The 22,104-nt window shown below is 42.4% G+C and overlaps 1 protein-coding gene across 1 annotated transcript in view; it reads left to right on the top strand.

Annotated features, from left to right (window-relative positions):
* Positions 1-22,104, top strand: part of OPCML (opioid binding protein/cell adhesion molecule like) — a 1,104,108-nt gene that overhangs the window by 996,702 nt on the left and 85,302 nt on the right. Inside the window, 1 exon segment of the mRNA XM_021102357.2 lies at positions 3,021-3,146. Within this exon segment, the coding sequence (XP_020958016.2) occupies positions 3,021-3,146 (126 nt within the window).

Here is a 22,104-nt window from a genome sequence, read left to right as displayed (position 1 = left end):
CTCTTTCCAGGATTTGGGGAGAGGTTAGGGACAACTGCCAAGGGGTGGGTGACCTTTGCTATGCCCTGAAATATGGGCCATTCCTTTCAGGTAGGAAAGGAAGAGAAGAAGAAAGCAAAGTCATGGAAGGCCCTGTGCCTCTTCGGTGTTCTAGGGAGAGGCAGGTGCAGAGGCTGCTGTGAGCTGTCTTAGTGAGGATGCTGCCTGGGAAGAGGCTCGTGGCTGGGCTGGGTTTAAACTACGGAGGCCCCAGGTCATGGAAGGGAGGCTGTGTGCTAAGCCTGGGGGCCACAGTGAGTTAAAGGAGCCAGGAGAGGAGTGGTTTGATGAGATTATTCCCTGAGAAGATCACTCTGGCCACACGGAGGGAGCAGGCTACAGGATGCAAAATCAGAAAGAGACCAGGTGGGACATTCTGAGTGGGAGGCTCTTGCTGTCGACCATGTGAAAATGAGCAAGAAACTCAGTCAGGACAGTGATGATAAGAAGTACGATTAGAGGAGTTCCCGTCGTGGCGCAGTGGTTAACGAATCCGACTAGGAACCATGAGGTTGCGGGTTCGATCCCTGCCCTTGCTCAGTGGGTTAACGATCCGGCGTTGCTGTGAGCTGTGGTGTAGGTCGCAGACGCGGCTCGGATCCTGCGTTGCTGTGGCTTTGGCTTAGGCTGACAGCTACAGCTCCGATTCGACCCCTAGCCTGGGAACTGGAACCTCCATATACCACGAGAGCGGCCCAAGAAATGGCAAAAAGACAAAAAAAAAAAAAAAAAAAAAAGAGAAGAAGTACGATTAGAGAAGCAATCCAGGTATTTTCCAACACCCAGCTTTGAATTGAATTAAAAATCAGGCCTGGAGGGAGGACAAGGGGTCAGGTCAGTTTTTGCGATGCTGCAGGTAAACCGACGTGGACCCAGCCCTCAAAAGGACCACAGTCTATTCTGACTGTGTCATCCTTATCATCACTGTCGCTTTGGCAGCTACTATTTATGGAGTGCTTGCTTCCTTTGCTCCAGGTACTCTGCTCAGCCATTGTTTTCTTGAAACCTCTCAAGAGGTTGAGTTTAGCTACTACCAGCCTGTGTTTCACAGGCAAGGGAACCAAAACTTGAGGAGGTGAAGACCGTTTACCTTGTCAAAGGTCATTCAGCAGGGAGGGGTTGAACTCCAGAGCACTGCTCCCAACCTTTAGGGCATGATACTATTAAGAGTAAATTCTGGAGTTCCAGTTGTGGTGCAGCTGAAACGAATCCGACTAGGAACCATGAGGTTGCTGGTTCGATCCCTGGCCTCACTCAGTGGGTTAAGGATCCAGCCTTGCCGTGAGCTGTGGTGTAGGTCACAGACACAGCTCGGATTCCATGTTGCTGTGGCTGAGGTGTAGGCCGGTGGCTACAGCTCCGATTGGACCCCTAGCCTGGGAACCTCCATATGCCACGGGTGTGGCCCTACAAAAGCAAAATAAATAAATAAATTCTAAGAGTTCTCTTGTGGCTCAGCGGGTTAAGGATCTGGCATTTTCACTGCAGCAGCTCAGTTGCTGCTGTGGTGGGGGTTTGACCCCTGGCCAAGGAACTTCCACATGCCATGGGCATGCCAAAAAACAAACAAATAAACAAACAAAAAACCTACAGTGCAGTCTTAGAGTAACAACAGTAGCCAAGCCAATAGATGGCTGGTGGGGTCTAGGGGAGAAAGCAATTAATTCTGATGGGGCAAGTCAGTGAAAAGTTTACCAGGTTTTAAAGGGGATATTTTAAGGAAGGAGCAAGAATTTTCAGGAGAAGAAATGTGAAAGGAAATAATTCTAGGATGGAACAACCTGTGTGGAGAATTCAGAGATCTGATTAATTAGAACCTACTGTATAGCACAGAAAAATCTACTCAATAGTTTGTAATAACCTATATGGGGAAAGAGAGTGGTATATTTATACATATGACTGATTCACTTTGCTGTACACCTGAAACTAATACAAGATTGTAAGTCAACTATTCTCCAATAAAACTAAGTTAAAAAAATAAATATGGGGAGTTCCTGTCATGGAGCAGCAGAAACAAATCCAACTAGTATCCATGAGGATTCGTGTTTGATCCCTGGCCTCACTCTGTGGGGATTGCCGTGAGGTGTGGTGTAAGTTGCAGATGCAGCTCAGATCCCAAGTTGCTGTGGCTGAGGCATAGGTCAGCAGCTGTGCCTCTGATTTGTTCCCTAGACTGGAAACTTCCATGTGCCTCAGGTGCAGCCCTAAAAAGCAGGGGGAAATATATTATCTTAAAAAAAAAAAAAAAAAAAAATGTCTAGAGTGTACAGGAAATGGTAACTCATTCAGTGCGGTTGGCTTTGTGAGTGAGTTATTGGAAGGAAAGGCTGATCTGGGGGCTACTAGGTTGTATACATAAGCCATGGATTCTACTAAAAAGAACAAGCATGTGGTTCAGGGGGAACTCGTAGGAAACTTGGCATTTTCCCTTTGTTTTTGCTTTGATCAGCATCAGTAACACCCATCTCTTTAGTCACTCTGCTCTTCCCAACCCCACTCTTACATCTGCCTCCTGCTACCACCAGAAAAGATAGAGACCTCCTTCCATGAGCATCCTCTATGTGTTCTGTGAATGGTCACATCCTTGGTGAATCAAGCAATCTGAAATTCTTACTGAGAATACTCATCATAAAATCATACTATGGGAATGTGTATAGGCTAATGCCTCCTTTTGAGTGCAAAGACTCATTCTTTTAGAGTTTCCTTTGTGGCTCAGCAGTTAACAAACCCGACTAGGATGTATGAGGATGCAGGTTTGATCCCCGGTCTTGCCCAGTGGGTTAGGATTTGGCATTGCTATGAGATGTGGTGTAGGTTGCAGACACAGCTCGGATCTGGCATTGCTGTGGCTGTGGTGTAGGCTGGGGGCTTCAGCTCTGATTTGACCCCTAGCCTGTGCCAAGGGTGTGACCCTAAAAAGGCAAAAAAAAAAAAAAAAGAATCATTCTTTCATATTTCTTTTCTCCTCTGATTCCTTACAGTTCCTCCTCAGATCATGAATATCTCCTCAGACATCACTGTGAATGAGGGGAGCAGTGTGACCCTGCTGTGTCTTGCTATCGGTAGACCGGAGCCAACAGTGACGTGGAGACACCTGTCAGTCAAGGGTAAGGAGTTACCTGTAGGATGTTTTCAGAATTGGTATGTTAAAGATTTGCTTTTAATGCTCAACAAAACTTCAGGACTCAGAAAGCAATACTGTAAAATACGAATGTAAAAGCAAGCACGCTACAGGCATTCGCCGCTGGGTATTCCGTTCTGAAAGAAGAGTTTGTAGAGACACTTTACTGAATTATGTTCTCAGTCCCTTTTATGACCTGAAAAGACTTCTGTTTCCCCAACTATGAAGGGCAGAGTTACCATAAGAATAGCTTCCAACAAAGATGCTAATGTCTGTAGATGGAGGCACAGAAGTCCGTTGGTGGTTTGTCCTTTCTTGGAGTAGAATTCTAGAAGCTGAATGTCATCTGAAAACGTTGGTTGATGTAGTTGTGCATCCAGGAGAAAAAAGGATCTCCTCCTCCATGCTTTCAGGACATTTACCCAGAGTGGAAGAAGAATAATAGAACTGGGTAACGGCTCCTGCGTGTGCCTGTGCTGGGCACTCGGTGATTGGTATTAAAACCTTAGTTATAATCATCTCCAGAGTTCCCATCGTGGCTCACGGGATATGAATCCATCCATGAAGATGCAGGTTCAATCCCTGGCCTCACTCAGTGGGTTAAGGACCAGGCATTGCCATGAGCTGTGGGGTAGTTGCAGACATGACTTGGATCCTGATTTGCTGTGGCTATGTTGTAGGCCAGCAGCTACAGCTCCTTTTCAACCCCTAGCCTGGGAATCTCCATATGCCTCGGGTGTGGCCCTAAAAAAGACAGGAAAACAAAACAAAACAAAAACAAAAACAAAAACAAAAAACATCTCCAACTTCTTAGGAAGGGAGCCAAAAGGATAGTTGGCTTTATCTGCTTGGAGATAAAACTTACTCTACGTTGAACTTGAAGAGGTAGGCCAAGAGCCACTTGAAGTATTTACACTAGTAATAAAAATTATGATTAATTCTATAAATTATACAGGAAACAAGTGCTTTCTAAGGCAACAGAAAATCTAAACATGAAACCCAGTCGAAAGGAAACTGTGGAGTATGCTTGTGTGTGATGTAAAATAATATAAATCTAGAGAAAAACTGAGGAATAAATCTTAGAATGTTGAGTTAGACAGTCATACCAGGTCACTAAAAGCTGTAGGCGTATGAGAAAAAAAATGACAAAATTGTTCTTGTATTATTTTCCTATGGTTGGCATGACAAAGTACTACAAACCTCACGGCTTAAACTGCAGAAATGCATTTTCTTACAGTTCTAGAGGCTAGATGCCCATGATCAAGTGTTGGTAGCATTAGTTCCTTTTGAGACCTGTTCCATGCCTCTCCCCTAGCTTCTGGTGGTTTTCTGGCCATCTTTGGTGTTTCATGGCTCATAAGTGCATCATCCCAAACCCTGCTTCATTGTTACATGGCCTTCCCGTGTGCTTTACCCTGTGTCAAACTTTCCCTTGTTACAAGGACATGAGACACATCATATCCACAGTTATGACCTCACGTTATCTTAATTGTCTCAGTAAAGATCCCATTTCCAAATAAAGTTACATTCTGAAAGGCTGGTGTTAGGACTTCAGGTTGTCTTTTGGGCGGGGGGCAGAGAATGAAATTCAACTCATAACTGGCTTCATCAAAATTCAACCGTTAAGAGTAAATGAAACCAGAACCACAGACTAGGAGAAAACATTTGCTATACCTACAACCCACAACGAATTCGCATCTGCGCTATATGAAGAATTCTTACCACGTAATTCCAACAACCTACCCTGACATGAACACAACATGTAAACAAACAATTTGCATGATATATGGGTGGAATAAGCACATGAAAATATGCTTATTCCACCCATATATAGAAATGAAAATTAAGCCGTAATGAAATACTACGACACAACTACTAGAATGACAAAAATTAAAAAGATACTATCAAGTGTTGAGGAGGATTTGGATCAACTGAAACTATTATACATTAACTCTGGGACTGTAAAAGGGTGTAAACCCTATGGAGAGCAGTTTCACCCTTTGTTATAAAGTTAAACGTATACTTATCAGGTGACATAGTGATCCCAGTTCTAGGAGTTTCTCAAGGATAAATGAAAGCATATCTGCACAGATATACATTGTACACAAATGTTCACTGCAGCTTCCTTTATAATAGACTCAAACTAGAAATAACCCAACAGGTAAATAGTGAAGCTGTGGTATATTGAAACAACAGATAGCTTCTCAGAGATTACAAGGAGCAAACCATTGCTACCTATAACAAAAGGGATAAATTCCAAAAACTGTACTATGCTAGAGAAACCAAAAAAAGAAAGAAAGAAAAAAAGATACTGTGTGTGTTTCCATTACTATGAAATTCTAAAAGAGGCAAAAACTAATCTAGGAGTTCCCATCATTGCTCAGTGGTTAACCAATCCGACTAGGAACCATGAGGTTGTGGGTTCGATCCCTGGCCTTGCTCAGTGGGTTAAGGATCCTGCGTTGCTGTGGCTGTGGTATAGGCAGATGGCTACAGCTCCGATTAGACCCCTACCCTGGGAACCTCCATATGCCACGGGAGTGGCCCTAGAAAAGACAAAAAGACCAAAAAAAAAAAAACCAAAAGCAAAACTAATCTATAGGGGCTATAATCAAGTCAGTGGTTATCTAGGGTAGGGATTTCGATTACAAAGGGGCACAAGGGACTTTTTGGGGTGATGGATATCTTGAGTGGGGAGGTGGTTACATTGGTGCTTAAATTACTGAAACAGTTCAAACTCTACACCAAAAGGGGTGCGTTTTGATATAAGTGCATTACATCTCAATAAAATTTGAAAACTCTACACATAGGGATGCAGGAAATAATGCCCTGAACATGTCCCCCTCATTTGGAACATGAATTGTGAGAGCAGCACTCATCAAATGAGAAACTGGATGTTACCAGGAGCATCATTCAGGCTTTCACCATCCCATGCTTTCCCTGTAAATTGAGAATTCATATTTCAGAGCTGGTCTTGTGATAGGGAAAGATAATGGTAATCAATCCACCAGACATCCTTTGTGTAAAGGCCTCAGATATTGAAATCCAAATGTCAATATTATAAAGTAATATCAACAAGAATATTAAAATAGATAAATGGGGCATCCCAAAGCACAACTTGAATATGCACACAGCAGGGCTGTGTTCCCAGCAATATAAACGCCCTGGAAATCTGACTTCAGGTTGGGGAGAATTCTGATTTACATTATACACAAAAATATGTCTAACCATCAGACCAATTTCAAGCTATGTGGTAAAGTCAAATGTCTTTATGGATGCTTGAAATCTCAGAGTGCATTTGGTTGATCCTAAACTTACGGTTCTCTCAGCTGAGGAATCTTTTGAAAGGTGATCTGACTTTGTGGAAGTATTTTAAAGCAATTTTTTATGATGGCTCCATGGTAAGTTTTCCTTCTTAAAATAAGGAAGATTGAGCCACATTCCTGATCTTTTGAGAACATAATAGTTGCAAGTCAGCCTCAAACCGCCCCCCCCAATCCCAGATTTACATTCTCTCTCTCCTTTTTAAGTTTCCAGGCCTGTCCTCTACTTTCAAGTTTCCTTCTATGTTTTTCATTGTGTTGGCCTCCACTTGGCTGTCTCATTCCCCCTATTGTCTTTCTTCCCCTTTCTCAATGACTTTAAACATTTACTCTCAAAGCATTATTTAGGGAGTGAGTTTGAAAAGCCCTGGAACCTGGAGGATTTGCATGCTTAAAATTTGAACCTGCAAAAAAAAAAAAAAAAAAAAAAAAAAAAATTGCACCTTCAGGGTGATCACCAATATTTATTTTTAGAAGGACACGCCTCACTTGGAGTGGAGGCAACTTTGGGAAGTTGTTTTAAAGATTTAGGAGAGCAGCCAATATAACTTGAACAGTAACTAGCATTTTGAGAACAGTTGATGGTAGAGTGCAGCAAGGAACAACGGGAAAGAAAAGTTTCAATGACATTTTCTTTGAAATTCCAAAAGATTCCCTTGGAAAACACAGCTTACAGGACAGCTGTGTTCCCAAATGCTAATGCAATATATGAAATGGGCTGTTTAAATTTGAGGATCTATGTAACAGGAATGAATAAACAAGCTTCCATTTTAAAAAAAGAATAATCGAACGAGCAGATTATTAAAGATGAAGAATAGTGGTTATGGTTTAAAATGACAGACGGAGCACATGCAGCCAACCTCTAGAAATTATAGAAGTAAAGGTAAAGACAAATGAACTTATGAATCCATTATCACACTAGAAAGAAGTAGTTGTTTGTGGATCAGAAACCACAGGGAATCTCTGAAATATAAAAAGTACATGATGACAGAAAAACATGCAGCTGAAAAAACAGGAATATGATTTCTGCCTGAACTGATAGTTGGGAAAGGAAGGGTTTTAGGCCTGGTAAATGCTAAAAACTGGGAAATGGTAAATGCTAAAAACTAATTGGGCCTGAGGGGAAGGAGGGAGGGGAGCCATGGGCGCATCTGCCAGTTTCCATGATGTCACTATTCCCATCATTGCCACTTTCCTTGGAGTCCCTTTGAAGTAACTTTATTTTGTAGGTTTTTTTAGGTTTTTATTTCCCCTTAGAAACACACAAAAACTATTGCAACTCAACTAGACTTCAATAAAAAAGAAAAGAAAAGAAACATGAAAATTCCAAATAAGTCCTTCTTATGAAAGCAGGGTGAAATTCAAAAATAAAAAAAGTCTGGGAGTTCCTGCTGTGGCTCAGTGATAATGAATCCAACTAGTATTCATGAGGACGCAGGTTTGATCCCTGGCCTTGCTCAGTGGGTCGGGGATCCGGCATTGCCATGAACTGTGGTATAGGTCACAGAGGTGGCTCGGATCCTGCATTGCTGTGGCTGTGGTGTAGGCCAGCAGCTGTAGCTCCTATTCAACCCTTAGCCTGGGAACTTCCATGTGCCTTGGGTTCAACCCTAAAAAGCAAAAAATCAATCAATCAATCAATCACCGGGCTTCCTGATGCCAATATAAGGTCTCCCAGTGTTTTGGACTATGCGGCAAGAGTCCTCCTGACTCCCCCACTTTTGCTTCATTCCTTTGAAATATTGACAAATTCATGAGGATTCATCCCCACAGGGCCTCTGTCTCACTTCTGAGAAAAGCTGGAGGTTCTTACAAGATCATGATTATTAAGCACTGGGAGCTTCTCAAGCCAAGTGCTTTGTATACACACATTAAGGGAGGGGTTTGAATTTGACATGCAAACCACGGAGCATTTGACCTTCTTCTTTAGCTTTAGCTATAAAAAGTTAATTTATTTTCAGTAGCAGATCACAGGATTAAAAAAATAAAACATATCTTCACATGGATTTGCTAGAGAAGATGGCACTTGTTTCACAGACTTCATGCACGTAGAAATCTCCACTGAGTGACCGCCAGCTTAGAAACTAGGACAAGAATGGACTCACAGGCCAGTGAAAAGTGGGCAGGTCCCCAAAGAAGTGGCCAAGCAAGTAGTCAGGGTGTTTGGAATACACAGTGATACAGGTGGGCCCCAAGGGTGATTTTCTCTTCCCTTCCTGAAGAACAGGAGAAGCAGCTCTTGGATATCATTGGAGGAATATAAAAATATGAACAATTAAACAATGTGAAAAGTGGAAACAATATTAGAAGAGGGGAGTGGCAAAGGACATCACAGGCAGTGGTTAGAAGGAGGGTTCTTTGTTCCCCTTTAAGCTGCGGTGGTAATCCGCTGCAGTGCTTTCCACATCTGTCCCCATTTCCAGGGACATATTTGCAAAGGCCAGATGTTGGGGAAAATAATAAAGTTTTCTTTTCTGTTTCCTCTCCGTGGAGGTGTTAGGATGACAGCTATTCACCTGTGAGTGAGTTGCTGCTACAGTTGACTCCTGCACAGTAATACCTCAGGGAGCAAGAGAATGAGATATTTCACAGAAGTGAATTTTCCAGGTAACTGGAGCTGACTCCTTTATGCATTGACTTGAGTCATTTTTAATGGAAGCAGTTTAAAAATGTATTATGTTCTTCCCCTTTTCCTAGAGTAGAAAGGATGTCATCTGGCCTCATCTTTAAAATGTAATACAAACATTATATGTAAGCATTGTTTGTATCTCAGTGTTTAGCGTCCAGAGTAATGACGAATATGACCCTAAAATGCTGTTGAAATTCTCATTGCAGTTTTTTATGGTTCCTCTATCTTTCCTTCCTTCTCTCAAATCAGACTGTTGTCAACACTTCCGAAAGCCCTGTGTACCTTTTAGCAGGTGCATTTCTTCTATCTCCCTCTAATTTATCATGAATGAGAATCCACATAACCAAGTTGACTCACCCTGAGTAGGAACCTAACAGTGGGAGAGAGCCTTCTCTGAGGAGAGGCCACGAGCTTTCACTCCCTCATGCTGTGCATGAGTCTACTGTGTGCTAAGTGGCACACAGGCTGGGGGTGGGGGGTTATGCGTGGCTTTTTCCAGACCTATGAAGTCATCAGATGAGTGAATTCCATGTAAGAGAAGAGAGAGAATTCCAGCAAAACTATCGTTCTTGCTTCTGACCTGGCCGAACAGACATTGAGGTTAGGAAATGGACCGGTCACAGACCATTTCTACAAAGCTCTTGTTTTTCATGCTAGAAATTCCTGAGAAGAAAGTCTTAGAAGAAATCACCAAGTCAACATTCCACATCGAAGAAGCACTGCCTCACCCCCATGAGGAAGTGTCAATTCCTTGTGGCTGGCAGTGTTAGCTCCTAGATAGAGTGAAACTTCAGGTTCTGGGCTTGAAGCCTGGCCTGAGCAGTTAACAACCTGCTCAGATTAGAAAAATCACTTCATCTCCAACATCCTCAGTCTCCTAGACTGCAGCTACATGTGCCAGTGTCCTCAGGGTATCATAAGGATCGGAAAAGAAAGTAAGTGGAATGCTTGGGATTGGGCTGGACACTTATGATGAGTGGCCCAATGATTCTCTCTAAATTGCTGTGGGGCCATGTTCTAGTTTCAGTTCCTTTTCAGAATGCCTGTCACTTACAGTTAAGCCTGAGAACCGGTCCCGCTCATCATCATGAGTATTTACTGTGTGTTGAGCCCTGTTATACTAATTTAATGCCCTGAAAGGAAAGTGCTAATATTTATTATGATGCCTTTTTTTTTTTCTTGCTCTTTAGGGCCACACTCATGGCATATGGAGGTTCCCAGGCTAGGGGTCGAATCAGAGCTGTAGCTGCTGGCCTACACCACAGCCACAGCAATGCAGGATCTGAACCACATCTGTGACCTACACTGAAGGTCATGGCAACTCCAGATCCTTAACCCACTGAGCAAGGCCAGGAATTAAACCCATAACCTCATGGTTACTAATCCAATTCATTTTCATTGCACCACAATGGGAACTTCTTGATGCCTTTCTAATTATGTACTCTTGTGCCCATCATGATGCCTGTGCCTCCCTCTGTCTTTTTTACTCGTCACCATCACCATCTTGGGTCATTCATTAGTCATTCAGTGCCTCTCTGTTCCACCAAAAAATTCGGAAAGACATAGTCATTTTATTTGTAATAGACATATTTGGATACAGTCCAAAGGTCCTTTGGGGGCTGATTGCTTAAACAAACTATGTGACACCCACACATTGAAATGATATTCAGCATGAATTATTACAGAACTTAACATCCTGGATGGAGCTGAGGGCATTCTAGGAATCCAAACAGTTTATCTCAAAAGGGGGGCCTATTATAGGATTCCATTTTTATAGCATTCCCAAGATGGAAAAATTGCAAAGAGGTACACAGATCAGTGGTGGTGGTGATTGGGGCTGGGGAGGGAAAGGGGTGATCCAAAAGCCTTGTGGGGAAGGAACAGTTCATATCTTGACTCTTATTAGAGTTAGAAAAATCTGTATGCATGATGAAATGTCAGGATTATACACAAAGAGATAAACAATGAATATACACAAGAACTGGTGAAATCTAAGAGAAGTCCTATCCTGTGGTTAATTGCATTGTGCCTATATCAATTACTTGGCTTTGATAACTTGTTTAGTTAGATAAGATTCCACCATCACCATTGGGGGAGCTGAGTACCTAGAACCCCTCTCTACTATTTTTGTGACTTCTTGTGCATCAATAATTATTTCAGAACAAAAAAGTTCAAAATAGGAATAATAAGTAAAATGAGTCTCTAGCTTTTTGCCAATAACCTGCTTACATAAGAATGTAGTGTTTTTAAACTATTTCCACATGCATCATTTCAGGTGAGTTTATGGCATCTCTCTGAAATAGGTCAGAGAAGAACACGCTCTGCCTATTTCACGGGCAAAGAAACAGACTAGAAAATGTTAAAGTAATGGAGAATGATTCATGGGTAAGTAAAGGGGTGGACCCATGAAAGGAGCCTCGTCCCTGCTTTTTAAGTCTTGAGCTCTTTCCACGGTACAGAGATGGCTCCCGGGGTTTAAGATTGGAACAGATGCAATATAAAGTTACACTTTTTTTTTTTTTTTTTATCAAATTCGGCTTGTTATCTGGGACACCCAAGGGTGCCCACACTCTTACATTCTCCTCCCTAATTCCACACCTACCTTCCTGTGTCTGGACAGATTCTAGCCACCACTCAGTCCTCTGCTAAGAAAAGCACAGCTTCAGATGAAAACCACATCCACACCATTGTTTGCGGTGGGTCTCTGTTGTTGCTGTGCTTCAATTAAAAGAAACCCGCTGAGACCTACCAACCTCATTTCTCTTCTAAGCCATCCCAGGTACAATCCCAGCCACTAGCAGGAACTGCCTATTAGTTGACCTGCTGCATCATCCGGTCATGCTATTTCTTTGTCTCTCTGCGAGGCAGCCAGGATCCTTGTTTCTAATCTGAAGTCATGTTTAGAGCCTAATTAATCCCCAGAGTGTGAGAAAGAGGTGTCTGAGATGAGAAATCAAGGTTATCCATATCTTGCTCAGTGGAACAGTTATGGGCAAACAAGCTGTTCCTCTCATATTTTTGCAAAGCAAATTTATGTTCACTAACTTTGGTGCTCGTTGTAAATGAGAAGTGTGTGAAGGTCTAGCAATGCGCTTTTCACCATATGGGTACCCATATGTTTTCCTCCTTTGCTTGCGTACATTTTCGCTTTGGCACGCACATATGCCTGTATTTTTGCAACTTAACAATATTAAAACTAATCCCATTTATGCTCCTTTTGGGTGAGTAGATTGAGTCATAAATTCCTGAGAATCTCTTCTTTGGGAGGCTGGAGTTCTCTTATGTGAGCAGGGGGAGGGCAGAACGAGCTATCCTGCCAGGTGAACGCAGGCAGCCAGCATCCTTGTGGAGCTGATGTGGCTGATTGATGGCCCTGACCCTGGTTCCAAGGTGGGGAATCAGATCCTGGGACCCTAGGAATGTGGGCTCACAATGCCTTGTCTCTTCTGCTGGGGGGAATACCTCAGTAAGAAATAGATAAAAATCCCCCTAGGGCTCTCTTTCTAAGGGCACAGGTGAAATAACTTACCTTAGTGCAAGCAATCACGAGGCCTTGAGCTGTGGCTCTTCATGTGTGACTATACTTGATGCCACTGTCACTCCTTACCCCGAGTTGATAAACCATGTATATCAGAAATGGGGTAGGTAGAAACTAGGGCTGCACTGAAGTAACGCTTAGCTTCTTCGCGGGTCTTCTTCGATTATAAAAATAAGAGTGGATATTAACATGTCTCATACCAAGTGAAAAGCCCAAGGAACTCAAATGTAAAATTGGAATTGGAAATGCTGCCCAATGTCTGCGGTAAGATTGCATTGATATTTCTCTCTCTGGCATGTATTCATTCATTCATTTGCTGTATTAAGAATATTTGCTTGCCTCTGTAGCAACAATGGTGTATAAACAGACATGATTTCTGCCGTGTGGAGCTTATAATCTGGTCAGGGAGATAGTCATTAATCAGATTGTCAAGAAGATGTAATTTCTAAGTGTGTAACTGCTTTGAGGTTGGGTGACAGGGAGGTGTGAGTGGCATCAGGGTTTTTCCTGAGATCCTGATGCTTGAACTGACACAGTAGATGGATAGTGATCTTATAGGGTATTTGCCTTTGTCTGACTTATTTCACTTAGGATGAGAATCTCTAACAAACATCATACATGGAGTCTAAAAAATGATATAAATGAACTTATTTGCAAATCAGAAACAGACTCACAGGCTTTGAAAACAAACTTATGGTTACCAAACACAACAGGTAGTAGGGGATGGACTTGGGGGCTTGGGACTGGGATATGCACACTTTTGTATATGGAATGATTGGCCAATGGGGACCTGCTATACAGCACAGGGAGCTCTACCCAATATTCTATGATAACCTATATGGGAAAAGAATCTGAAAAAGAATGGATGTGTGTGCATGTATAACTGAGTCACTTTGTTGTACAGCAGAAATGATCACAACCTTGTAAATCAACTTTACTTCAATGAAACAAAAAAGCAAAAAACAAACAAAACGAATAAACAAAAAAGAAGATGAATAGAAGTTAAGCGGGCAGGGGGCTGCGCTATGTGGAAATCTTCCAAGTGAGGGGAAATAGCATGTGCAAATGTCCTGAGGTGAGAGGGTGTGTGGTTCTTCTGGAAACAAAAGAACCGTGTCTCGAATACCGTAGAAAGCAGTAGAGACAATGGGCTGGGATGGGGTAGTCAGGGGCCAGATCACACAGAGCCCTTTATTCTAAAATCAGAAAATGCAAAGACTGTTGTGAGTAAGAGGGCTTGGAAATGAGATATTCATGTGTCTGGATTTAACCAGGAACATTTCACATCGGATGTACTCATTATCTATGTAAATCTGGCAGATCACTAAACCTCTGTTTCAACATCCTTACCTATAAACCAGAGAGGGGTTGGTAACAATACACTCCCTCCTGGAGGAAGGGAAAATGGAATTTGGTGGTATCTCTTCCAAATACATTTTAGATTATAATGTCAGAAGAGGTATTAGAGTGTATCATAGCAAGTGAAAAGCCCCACTAACTCAAAAGTAAAATTAGAATGAGAAAGACACCCAAAGCTGCCTGCTGTCTATTGTAAAGCTTCTGCTATGCTATTGCTATATCAAATTATGCCATTGAAATCAGTCGGACACTGATAAAATTGAGATCAGCTTTACAAGTACTGTAGATCTAATTGGCCTCAGTGGTGGGTCCGTGGTGACTTTTGCTGCTGAACAGAAATTGTAGGCTTCAATAGAAAATAAGCAGCCTGGTTCCACACTCACGTACTGCAGCCACCTCTGGAGATAATGTACTTTAATTTAGACACGGAGCTCCTTCATCTGGACAGATGTTGAAGGAACAGCAGAGAAGTTTGTTTCCTCCCCACCTCCCAGATGAGCACCCGTGCTGGTGTGATCACAGGTTGAAAGGACCTTCCAGGCCAGCTGTGCGCACCTGCCCCCTGGGTATTCCTTTTCCACAGTCATTATAACATTTCTTTCTAAAAACCTCTACGTTTCTAGGACAAAACCTCTTATAAATCACCTTTTCTTTTTCTTTCCTTCTTCTTTTTTTTTTTTTTTTTTGTCTTTTTGCCTTTTCTAAGGCCACTTCCTTCAGCATATGGAGGTTCCCAGGCTAGGGGTCTAATCGGACCTGTAGACGCCGGCCTATGCCAGAGCCACAGCAACACAGGATCTGCGACCTACACCACAGCTTATGGCAACGCCAGATCCTTAACCCACTGAGCAAGGCCAGGGATCGAACCTGCAACCTCATGGTTCCTAGTCAAATTCGTTAACCACTGCGCCACGATGGAACTCCTAAATCACCTTTTCTTGTTCAAGCTGTTTTAAATTAAGTTTCTCTCACTTATAGCCAAAGCAGTTCTGGTTAAATTCACCATGTGACATACAAGACAGTATGCAATTGAGTTGAAACGACCACAGTCCCTGCTCTGAGTCCAGAGAGGAGTGGGGGAGGGTCGAGTAAACATGACATTGCCACATGGTGTGCTTGGACCCGAGGTGCCTCTGAGGAAGCCTCTTTCTCATGTGAGCAAGACAGGGCAGGGACTGCCTGGAGTCCTGGTTAAGTTCAAAACCGCTGTCTCCATCATGGGTTGGGAAAGACCCTGGGAGTTGACCAAGGAGCTCTGGGTGGGTGGCTAAAGGGTGTTCCACATCTAACTCATCGAGAATGGAGATATGCATGGACTCGGCTCTGAATTAGGCAGCAATGGATGGTGTCCAAGGGGCCATCGGCACCTCGGTACCTCACGGGTGCATCATTCATCCAGATGATCATGGGGGTGAGGAGCAGGCTTAACCTGGAGGCACTGAAGACACAAGAGTGACGTCATCTGGCTCTCTCGCTGCCCTGGGAGCAAACGCATGGTTTATCTTAACTGATTCACTGGTCCACTCACTTTTCCTTGGGCCCTCTGGGTGTGCCCTCCCCGCATGTGGGCCCTCTGGGAACAGGTATGGGGCTTAAACTTTTGTTATGTTCCCTGACACCTGGCATAATACCTTGTGATCAGGAAATACCAACTGAATGCATGCATGCTCATCTGCCAACCGTATACCTACCTATCTTACAGAAGCTGGAAGAATATGAAGGGGAACTGCCTACACTAGTGTCCAGATCTGGAAAGCACCTTCTGGGTGGGGAAGGGGGAGTGTAGCATGTGGAGAGAAGGCTGCATGGGAAAGTGCTCAAGTTTTAAATGTATTAAGAGGTTGCAGGAGGATTCCTGTTGTGGCTCAGTGTAAACAAATCTGACTAGTATCCATGAGGATGTAGGTTCAGTGGGTTAAGGATCCGGTGTTGCTGTGAGCTCTGGTGTAGTTTGCAGACGTGGCTTGGATCTGGCGTTGCTGTGGTGTGGGCCAGCGGCTACAACTCTGATTTGACCTCTAGTCTGGGAACCTCCACATGCCATGGGTGTGGCCATAAATAAAAGGCAAAAAAAAAAAAAAAAAAAAGAGGTTGCAGGAGCTTCCTGCTTATCTCTAAAGTACTTTTTCTCCCCTTTCCTACCATTTCTGCTCATCCATCCTTCTCTACAAACTGTCTACTGTGCCAGGTACCACATGGCCATTACCAAGTTTTCTTTTCTTTTTTTTTTTTTTTTTTTTGTCTTTTTGCTATTTCTTGGGCCGCTCCCACGGCATATGGAGGTTCCCAGGCTAGGGGTCGAATCAGAGCTGTAGCCACCGGCCTACGCCAGAGCCACAGCAACGTGGGATCCGAGCCGCGTCTGCAACCTACACCACAGCTCACGGCAACGCCGGATCGTTAACCCACTGAGCAAGGGCAGGGACCGAACCCGCAACATCATGGTTCCTAGTCGGATTCGTTAACCACTGCGCCACGACGGGAACTCTGCCAAGGTTTCTTTTATATCACATTTTTACCCAGTAGTGCGGCTGCCACCCTCCTGGGTCTCCAGTTGATGGATGGAAAGCTGTGATCGGAAGGTCCTCCTCAATTTCTAACCCTGTCCTTGTGGCAAGCCGATGATGTGCTAGGAAACACATCAGCCAAGAGCCAAGAGTTGGGACAACTAGCCTCAACACCTATGGATCAATTTGGATAAATGGTTCAAGTGACTTGAGCATCCCCCACCCATGAATTTGTTTGTGTGGCACCAAAGTTTGGAGCACCCTTTTTGTCTTCTTCCTCAGAGCCCATGCCATCCTAGGCTTCCAGGATGCTGGGTGTTGTCTCCTTGGAAAGGAGGTCTAAATGTGACTCTAGAAAAGACAGCAGGGGGGACATTCCTTCCTCCTTCCTTTAAAGGGAGTGACCATGCTTAGTTAGCCACCTCTCTTCATGGGAGACTCAGAGGAGGGAGGGAAAGAAGGAGACTGGGAGTTGCTTGGAGGATTTAATTGGAGCGGGCCCTCCAGTCTTCCTAGTGGTCCAGCCTCTGAGAGGGAACCCCCCCACCGGACATGAGGGGGATCAAGAGGAACTGATCTCATTAAGCAAAAATAGTTGTCACTTTGAATCTGGGCTTCCCAGCTGGAGGCTGTGATTGACTCACACACACAGGAACTGGAGTTGAGAGAGGAGGTGAGGGAACTTGATCTCCCGTGGACCACCTGAAGCATAGCCCAAGGGCCCTCCCACTCCCTCTCTCCCAACAGCCTGCAAAGCCTCATTAGTGAGAGGAGGTGGCCACGGAAGCCCTTCCTGCCTTTGCTTTGTGTTTTTACTTTTTTTCCTTCTCATTTTTTCTAAGCCTATCAACAGTTTCCCCAACTCCAAAACCACTTACTGGTGAGTACCCTCGGCCCCCCAGGGGTGCTGGAAATAGTTTCTTTTAATGATACTGTAGCCGATTTTACTTCCTAAGAGTAATGTTTAGGAAAATAACTGATATAATCAGAACTGTGCATCTTTTGCTTCCTGAATGCTCTCTTTCTGCCCCCCCCGCCCCCCCCCCCCCCCCCCCCCGCCCATGCCCGCAAGCTCACCTCTGCTCTCCACACTCTTGCATCCAGAAGCGCTTTCATCTGGGGACTCCCTTGGGCCACCTCCTGCTCCACCGAGCTGCTGCTTATTTGTCCCTGCACAGTTGGAACCGGATGCAGTAATTAGATCTGCAGTGAAAGGCTTTGTCTCCCTTGTGCGCAGTAAGGGTGTTGCCAGCGAGGCTAATGAAGAAAGGAGCCTTATTTTCAGAGCATCCTTGGCTGCAGGGGGCTCTGGGACATAACTGGGCAGGATATATGGAGCTCATCCTCCTGGGCTGGGCTACACCCTAACCCACTCATCCTCACCCTTCCCAGCACCCTCTCCTATTCTCCTTACTCCCACCTCAGCTCCAGGCATCCTGCAGCCCTCCAGACACCCTCCAGCAGCATATCCTCTCCCTGCAGGCAGGAAAGCAGTTGAGGCAAAGGCAGTCGGCCACACACTTTGAGTCATAGTTTAAGAATCTCCTAGAGCTCCTGTTGTGGCTCAGCGAGTTGAGACCCCAACTAGTGTCCATGAAGTTGTGGGTTCAATCCCTGACCTTGCGCAGTGGGTTGAGGATCCAGCCTTGCCACAAGCAATATATGTCGCAGATGTGGCTGGGATCTGGCATAGGCCCGCAGCAGCTCCAGTTTGACCCCTAGCCCGTGGATTTCCATATGCTGCAGGTGCAGTCCTAAAAAGAAAAAAAAAAAGAAAAAAAAAAAAAGAATCTCCTGATATTTCCAGCACCTCTGTTGGCAGCTAAGTTATAATGGACCCAGAAGCCTCAGGAGGCACATCTAGCTGCAACCACACTCTTGAGACCCCAGGCCCTCCAGGTCTGAGCAAGAATTCATAAAAAGGACTGGGAGACAGCCTCTGTGCTGGCACAGGGGCAGGCCTGCATGTCTCTGGCTCCTGGTGTCGCCACCCCCCCAATCCCCTGACCTGTGTGCTCGCACCTCACGTTTGCTCTTAAGACCTGTTTGACCTTCAAGCTTTGTCTCTAGACCCCATGGCTCCTTCTCTTCCTTGGTTCTTGCCAAGACTTCTTTTCTTTCTGGACTCTCTGGACTTCTCACTGTTTGTGTGCTTTAATTACATTTCAATCCTATAAAACACTGCAATGACATTATCGTCATTGTCACCACAGTTATCACCAAAATCATCCCTTAATTGTAAGGAGTCACCACTTTGACTTATCTCATTTGGCATTTGCAAAGGTCTTCTTCGAAATGCAGACAATAAAATAAAGTAAAATAAAAAAGTAAAATAAAAGGGACAGCATATGCATTTTACAAAGGCAACTTAGACTGGCTAAATTGATGGCCACTGGAAACAACATTCTTTCAATTATTTATTCATTTATGTACTTGTTCATTTATTCAAGGAAGAACCGGTATGTGCCTAATATGTGTCAGGTACTGTGCTTGACCCTGGAGTTAGAAAAATAAGTAACAGGATGCTTTTCCTCAAGAAGCTCACATTTAGTGAGAGAAAGAGACACAGTAATACATAATTATAGCGCAATATGTTACCTGTGTATTCACAGGAGAGGATCATTTCTCTCCAACTTGAAAGACTAGGAGAATCAGGGATGGCTTCCTGTAAGGGGTGACTACCAATGTGACTCTTAAAAATTGATTACGAGTTAGTCAAAGGAAAGGGAATAATGAGTGAGGCGGAGGAGAAGAGGAATATCCTAGGCAGTGGAGACAGCAAGATAGAAATGTGGATATGAGAACTCATATGATGTAATTGGAAATATATAAGCAGCTTATTGTGGCTGGGGCATAGTGCGTGACATTGTTGGAACCCAAATAGAATTGTAGAACCATTTGTTGGAAGCATTATCCCTTGCCAAACGCATTACCTTTGTTTCTTTTCAAAAATTTAGTTGACTGTTGGAATTCTCTTGTGGAATTCTGCAGTGGGTTAAGAATCTGGCCTTGTCACTGAAGCAGCTTGGGTCACTGCTCTGGTTAGGGTCTGATCCCTGGCCTGGGGACTTCCACATGCTGAGAAGCCGAAACCAATCAAACAAAAATTAATTGGCTATTCATTGGACTCTCTTTTTGGACTCTTTTTTCTTTTCTTTTTTTTAAATTAATCTGTATGTCTATCTTTATGCCAGTATCTTACTGTTTTGATCACTGTAGATTCACAGTAGGTCTTAAATAAGATTGTATAGGTTACCAATTTTGTTCTTTCTTAAAATAATAATCTAGGTCCTTCATATTTTATATTATTTTAGAAGCAGTTTGACAATACCTAGCCCCCAGATCTCAAAACGCTGGGGTTTTGATTGTGAATACATTGAAATTGCATATCAATTTGAGAATAATTTATATCTTAGCAGCATTAATTTTCCAATCCACAAATGTATTCTTCATTTATTCAGATCTTGTTTAATTTCTCTCAGTAATGTTTTATAGCTTTCAGTGTATTGTTCCAAAGTATTTCATGGATTTGAATGCTACTATGAAGAATATTTTAAAAATTTCTATGCTCTTTGGAAATATGTAGAAATCCACTTTTGTATATTGACCTTGCATCCTGTGACATTGCTAAATTTATTCATTGGTTCAATTAAATTTTTTTAGATTATGTAGGTTTTTTGCATAAATGACTTTGTCTTCTTTGAATGACAGATGTACTTGTTGCTTACCAATCAATATGCCTAATTTCTTTTTCTTGCCTTGTTGCCCGGGCTGGGGCCTTCACCAATATAGTGTTAGATATAAATGATGTTGATTAACTTCTTGGTTTGAAGAAAACCAGAAAAGTGTTTTATGTCTCTCCATTGAGTATAATGATATCTGTAGATTTTTCATGGGTAACCTGCATCAGATTGAGGAAGTTTTCTTCTATTCCTAGTTGCTGAAAAGTGTCTTGCTTTTGTTTGTTTGTTTCATTGCACGTGAACCAAGATTGCTTTTTGTCAAATGTTTTGTTTGGCATTTATTGAGATGATCATATGATGCATTATACTGAATTATTTTTAATGTTAAAACACCCCCGCACTCCTAGGAATAACCTCATGTGTTCATAACAGACTATCCTTTTTTCATATTACTAGATTGAATTTGCCAATATTTTGTCAGAAATTTTGTATCTGTGTTCATAAGTGCTATTGGTCTGTAATATTATTGTCTGGCTTTGGTATCAGGGTAATTCTGGCCCTGTAAAATTTGTTGGGAAATGTTTTTCTCCAATATATTTTCAGAAATAGTTTGAGTGTAATTGTCATTATTAGCATTTCAAAGCAATATTGAGTAATAGTAATGATGTATGAGATTAGTGTCCTTTTCATCTTCACAGCAGAAATATTTCTAGTGTTTTTCTGTTAGGTATGACGCTTGCTTCAAAGAGCCCCCTATCACATTCAAGATTATTTTCTATTTCAATTAAAGTGCTTAGTTCCCATAAGAATAGGCTTTATCAAATTATCTTTTTTGACATTTAATGGAAATAATTACATATATATTTTCCTTTGGTCAACAGGTATATAAACAATGATATTATATTTTGTAATTCTGAAACGTTCCATTGGCTCATATGTTATTTATTGTTCTTTCACTAATGGTTTACCACATATTTAAGAAATATCTGTAGTTAACCACATATTTAAGAAATTTGTCTACTGGTATTGTTTATAGTACCATAGCTAAATTATTTGGTAGGCTTGCCATCTTTTTGGTACTCTGGATCATTTATATAGAATACACAATTTATACCCCTTAAATATTTGATAAAAACTGGCTACAAACTCATTCAGGTCCAGGCCTACTTTGTGCCTGGTTTTCTGGCAATATCTTCTGACATGTTGCTGCTAATTCAGAATTTTTACTCCTTGAAGTAATTTTGGAAATTGATGTGATCAATTTTGATAAAAGTTTCATGGCTACCAAATTTATAAATATATCTGTTAATGTATGAGTGCAGAGTAATAGGTATCATATAAATATACATACACAACACAAATATAGTTGGATATATATATATATACACACACACACCTAGATATATTTAATTACATAATATAAAATACTCCATTAACTCCAGATACTATACATATACACATATACATCCACACAGAGATAATTCTATTACTGATATTGTGTGTAGTGATACTGAAGTATTGACTTCCTCAACTTTATAAATCCGAAAGTGGATAAAAGTAGGTTTTTTGTTTTTTTTTTTTGGCCATGCCCACGGCATTTGGAAGTTCCCAGGCCAGGGATCAAACCTGCACCACAGCAGTGTCCCAAGCCACAGCAGCAGTAATGCCAGATCCATAACTCACTAGGCCACCAGGGAACTTCAAATGACCCTTTTTAGGATTTAATGTTTTTAGTCTCGTATTTAATGTTATCTGACATTACTATTATATTTCTTGCTTTAATTTTGTTATGTTAAAAGAGCACTTTCTCATTCTTTAATAAAAAATACTTTTATTATTCTGATTTAGGAGTATCTTTTGTAAACAGAGCAGAAATATATTGGTTGTTTGTTTTTTTTTTTTAAT

The sequence above is a fragment of the Sus scrofa genome, chromosome 9, assembly GCF_054392235.1.
Source record: "Sus scrofa isolate SSC_HxYL_T2T_F1_AM1 chromosome 9, Sscrofa_HxYL_maternal_Yorkshire_Landrace_v2.0, whole genome shotgun sequence".
Classification (NCBI taxonomy): domain Eukaryota; kingdom Metazoa; phylum Chordata; class Mammalia; order Artiodactyla; family Suidae; genus Sus; species Sus scrofa.
Note: the sequence above shows the minus strand (reverse complement) of the source record. Positions and strands in the feature narration are given on the sequence as shown.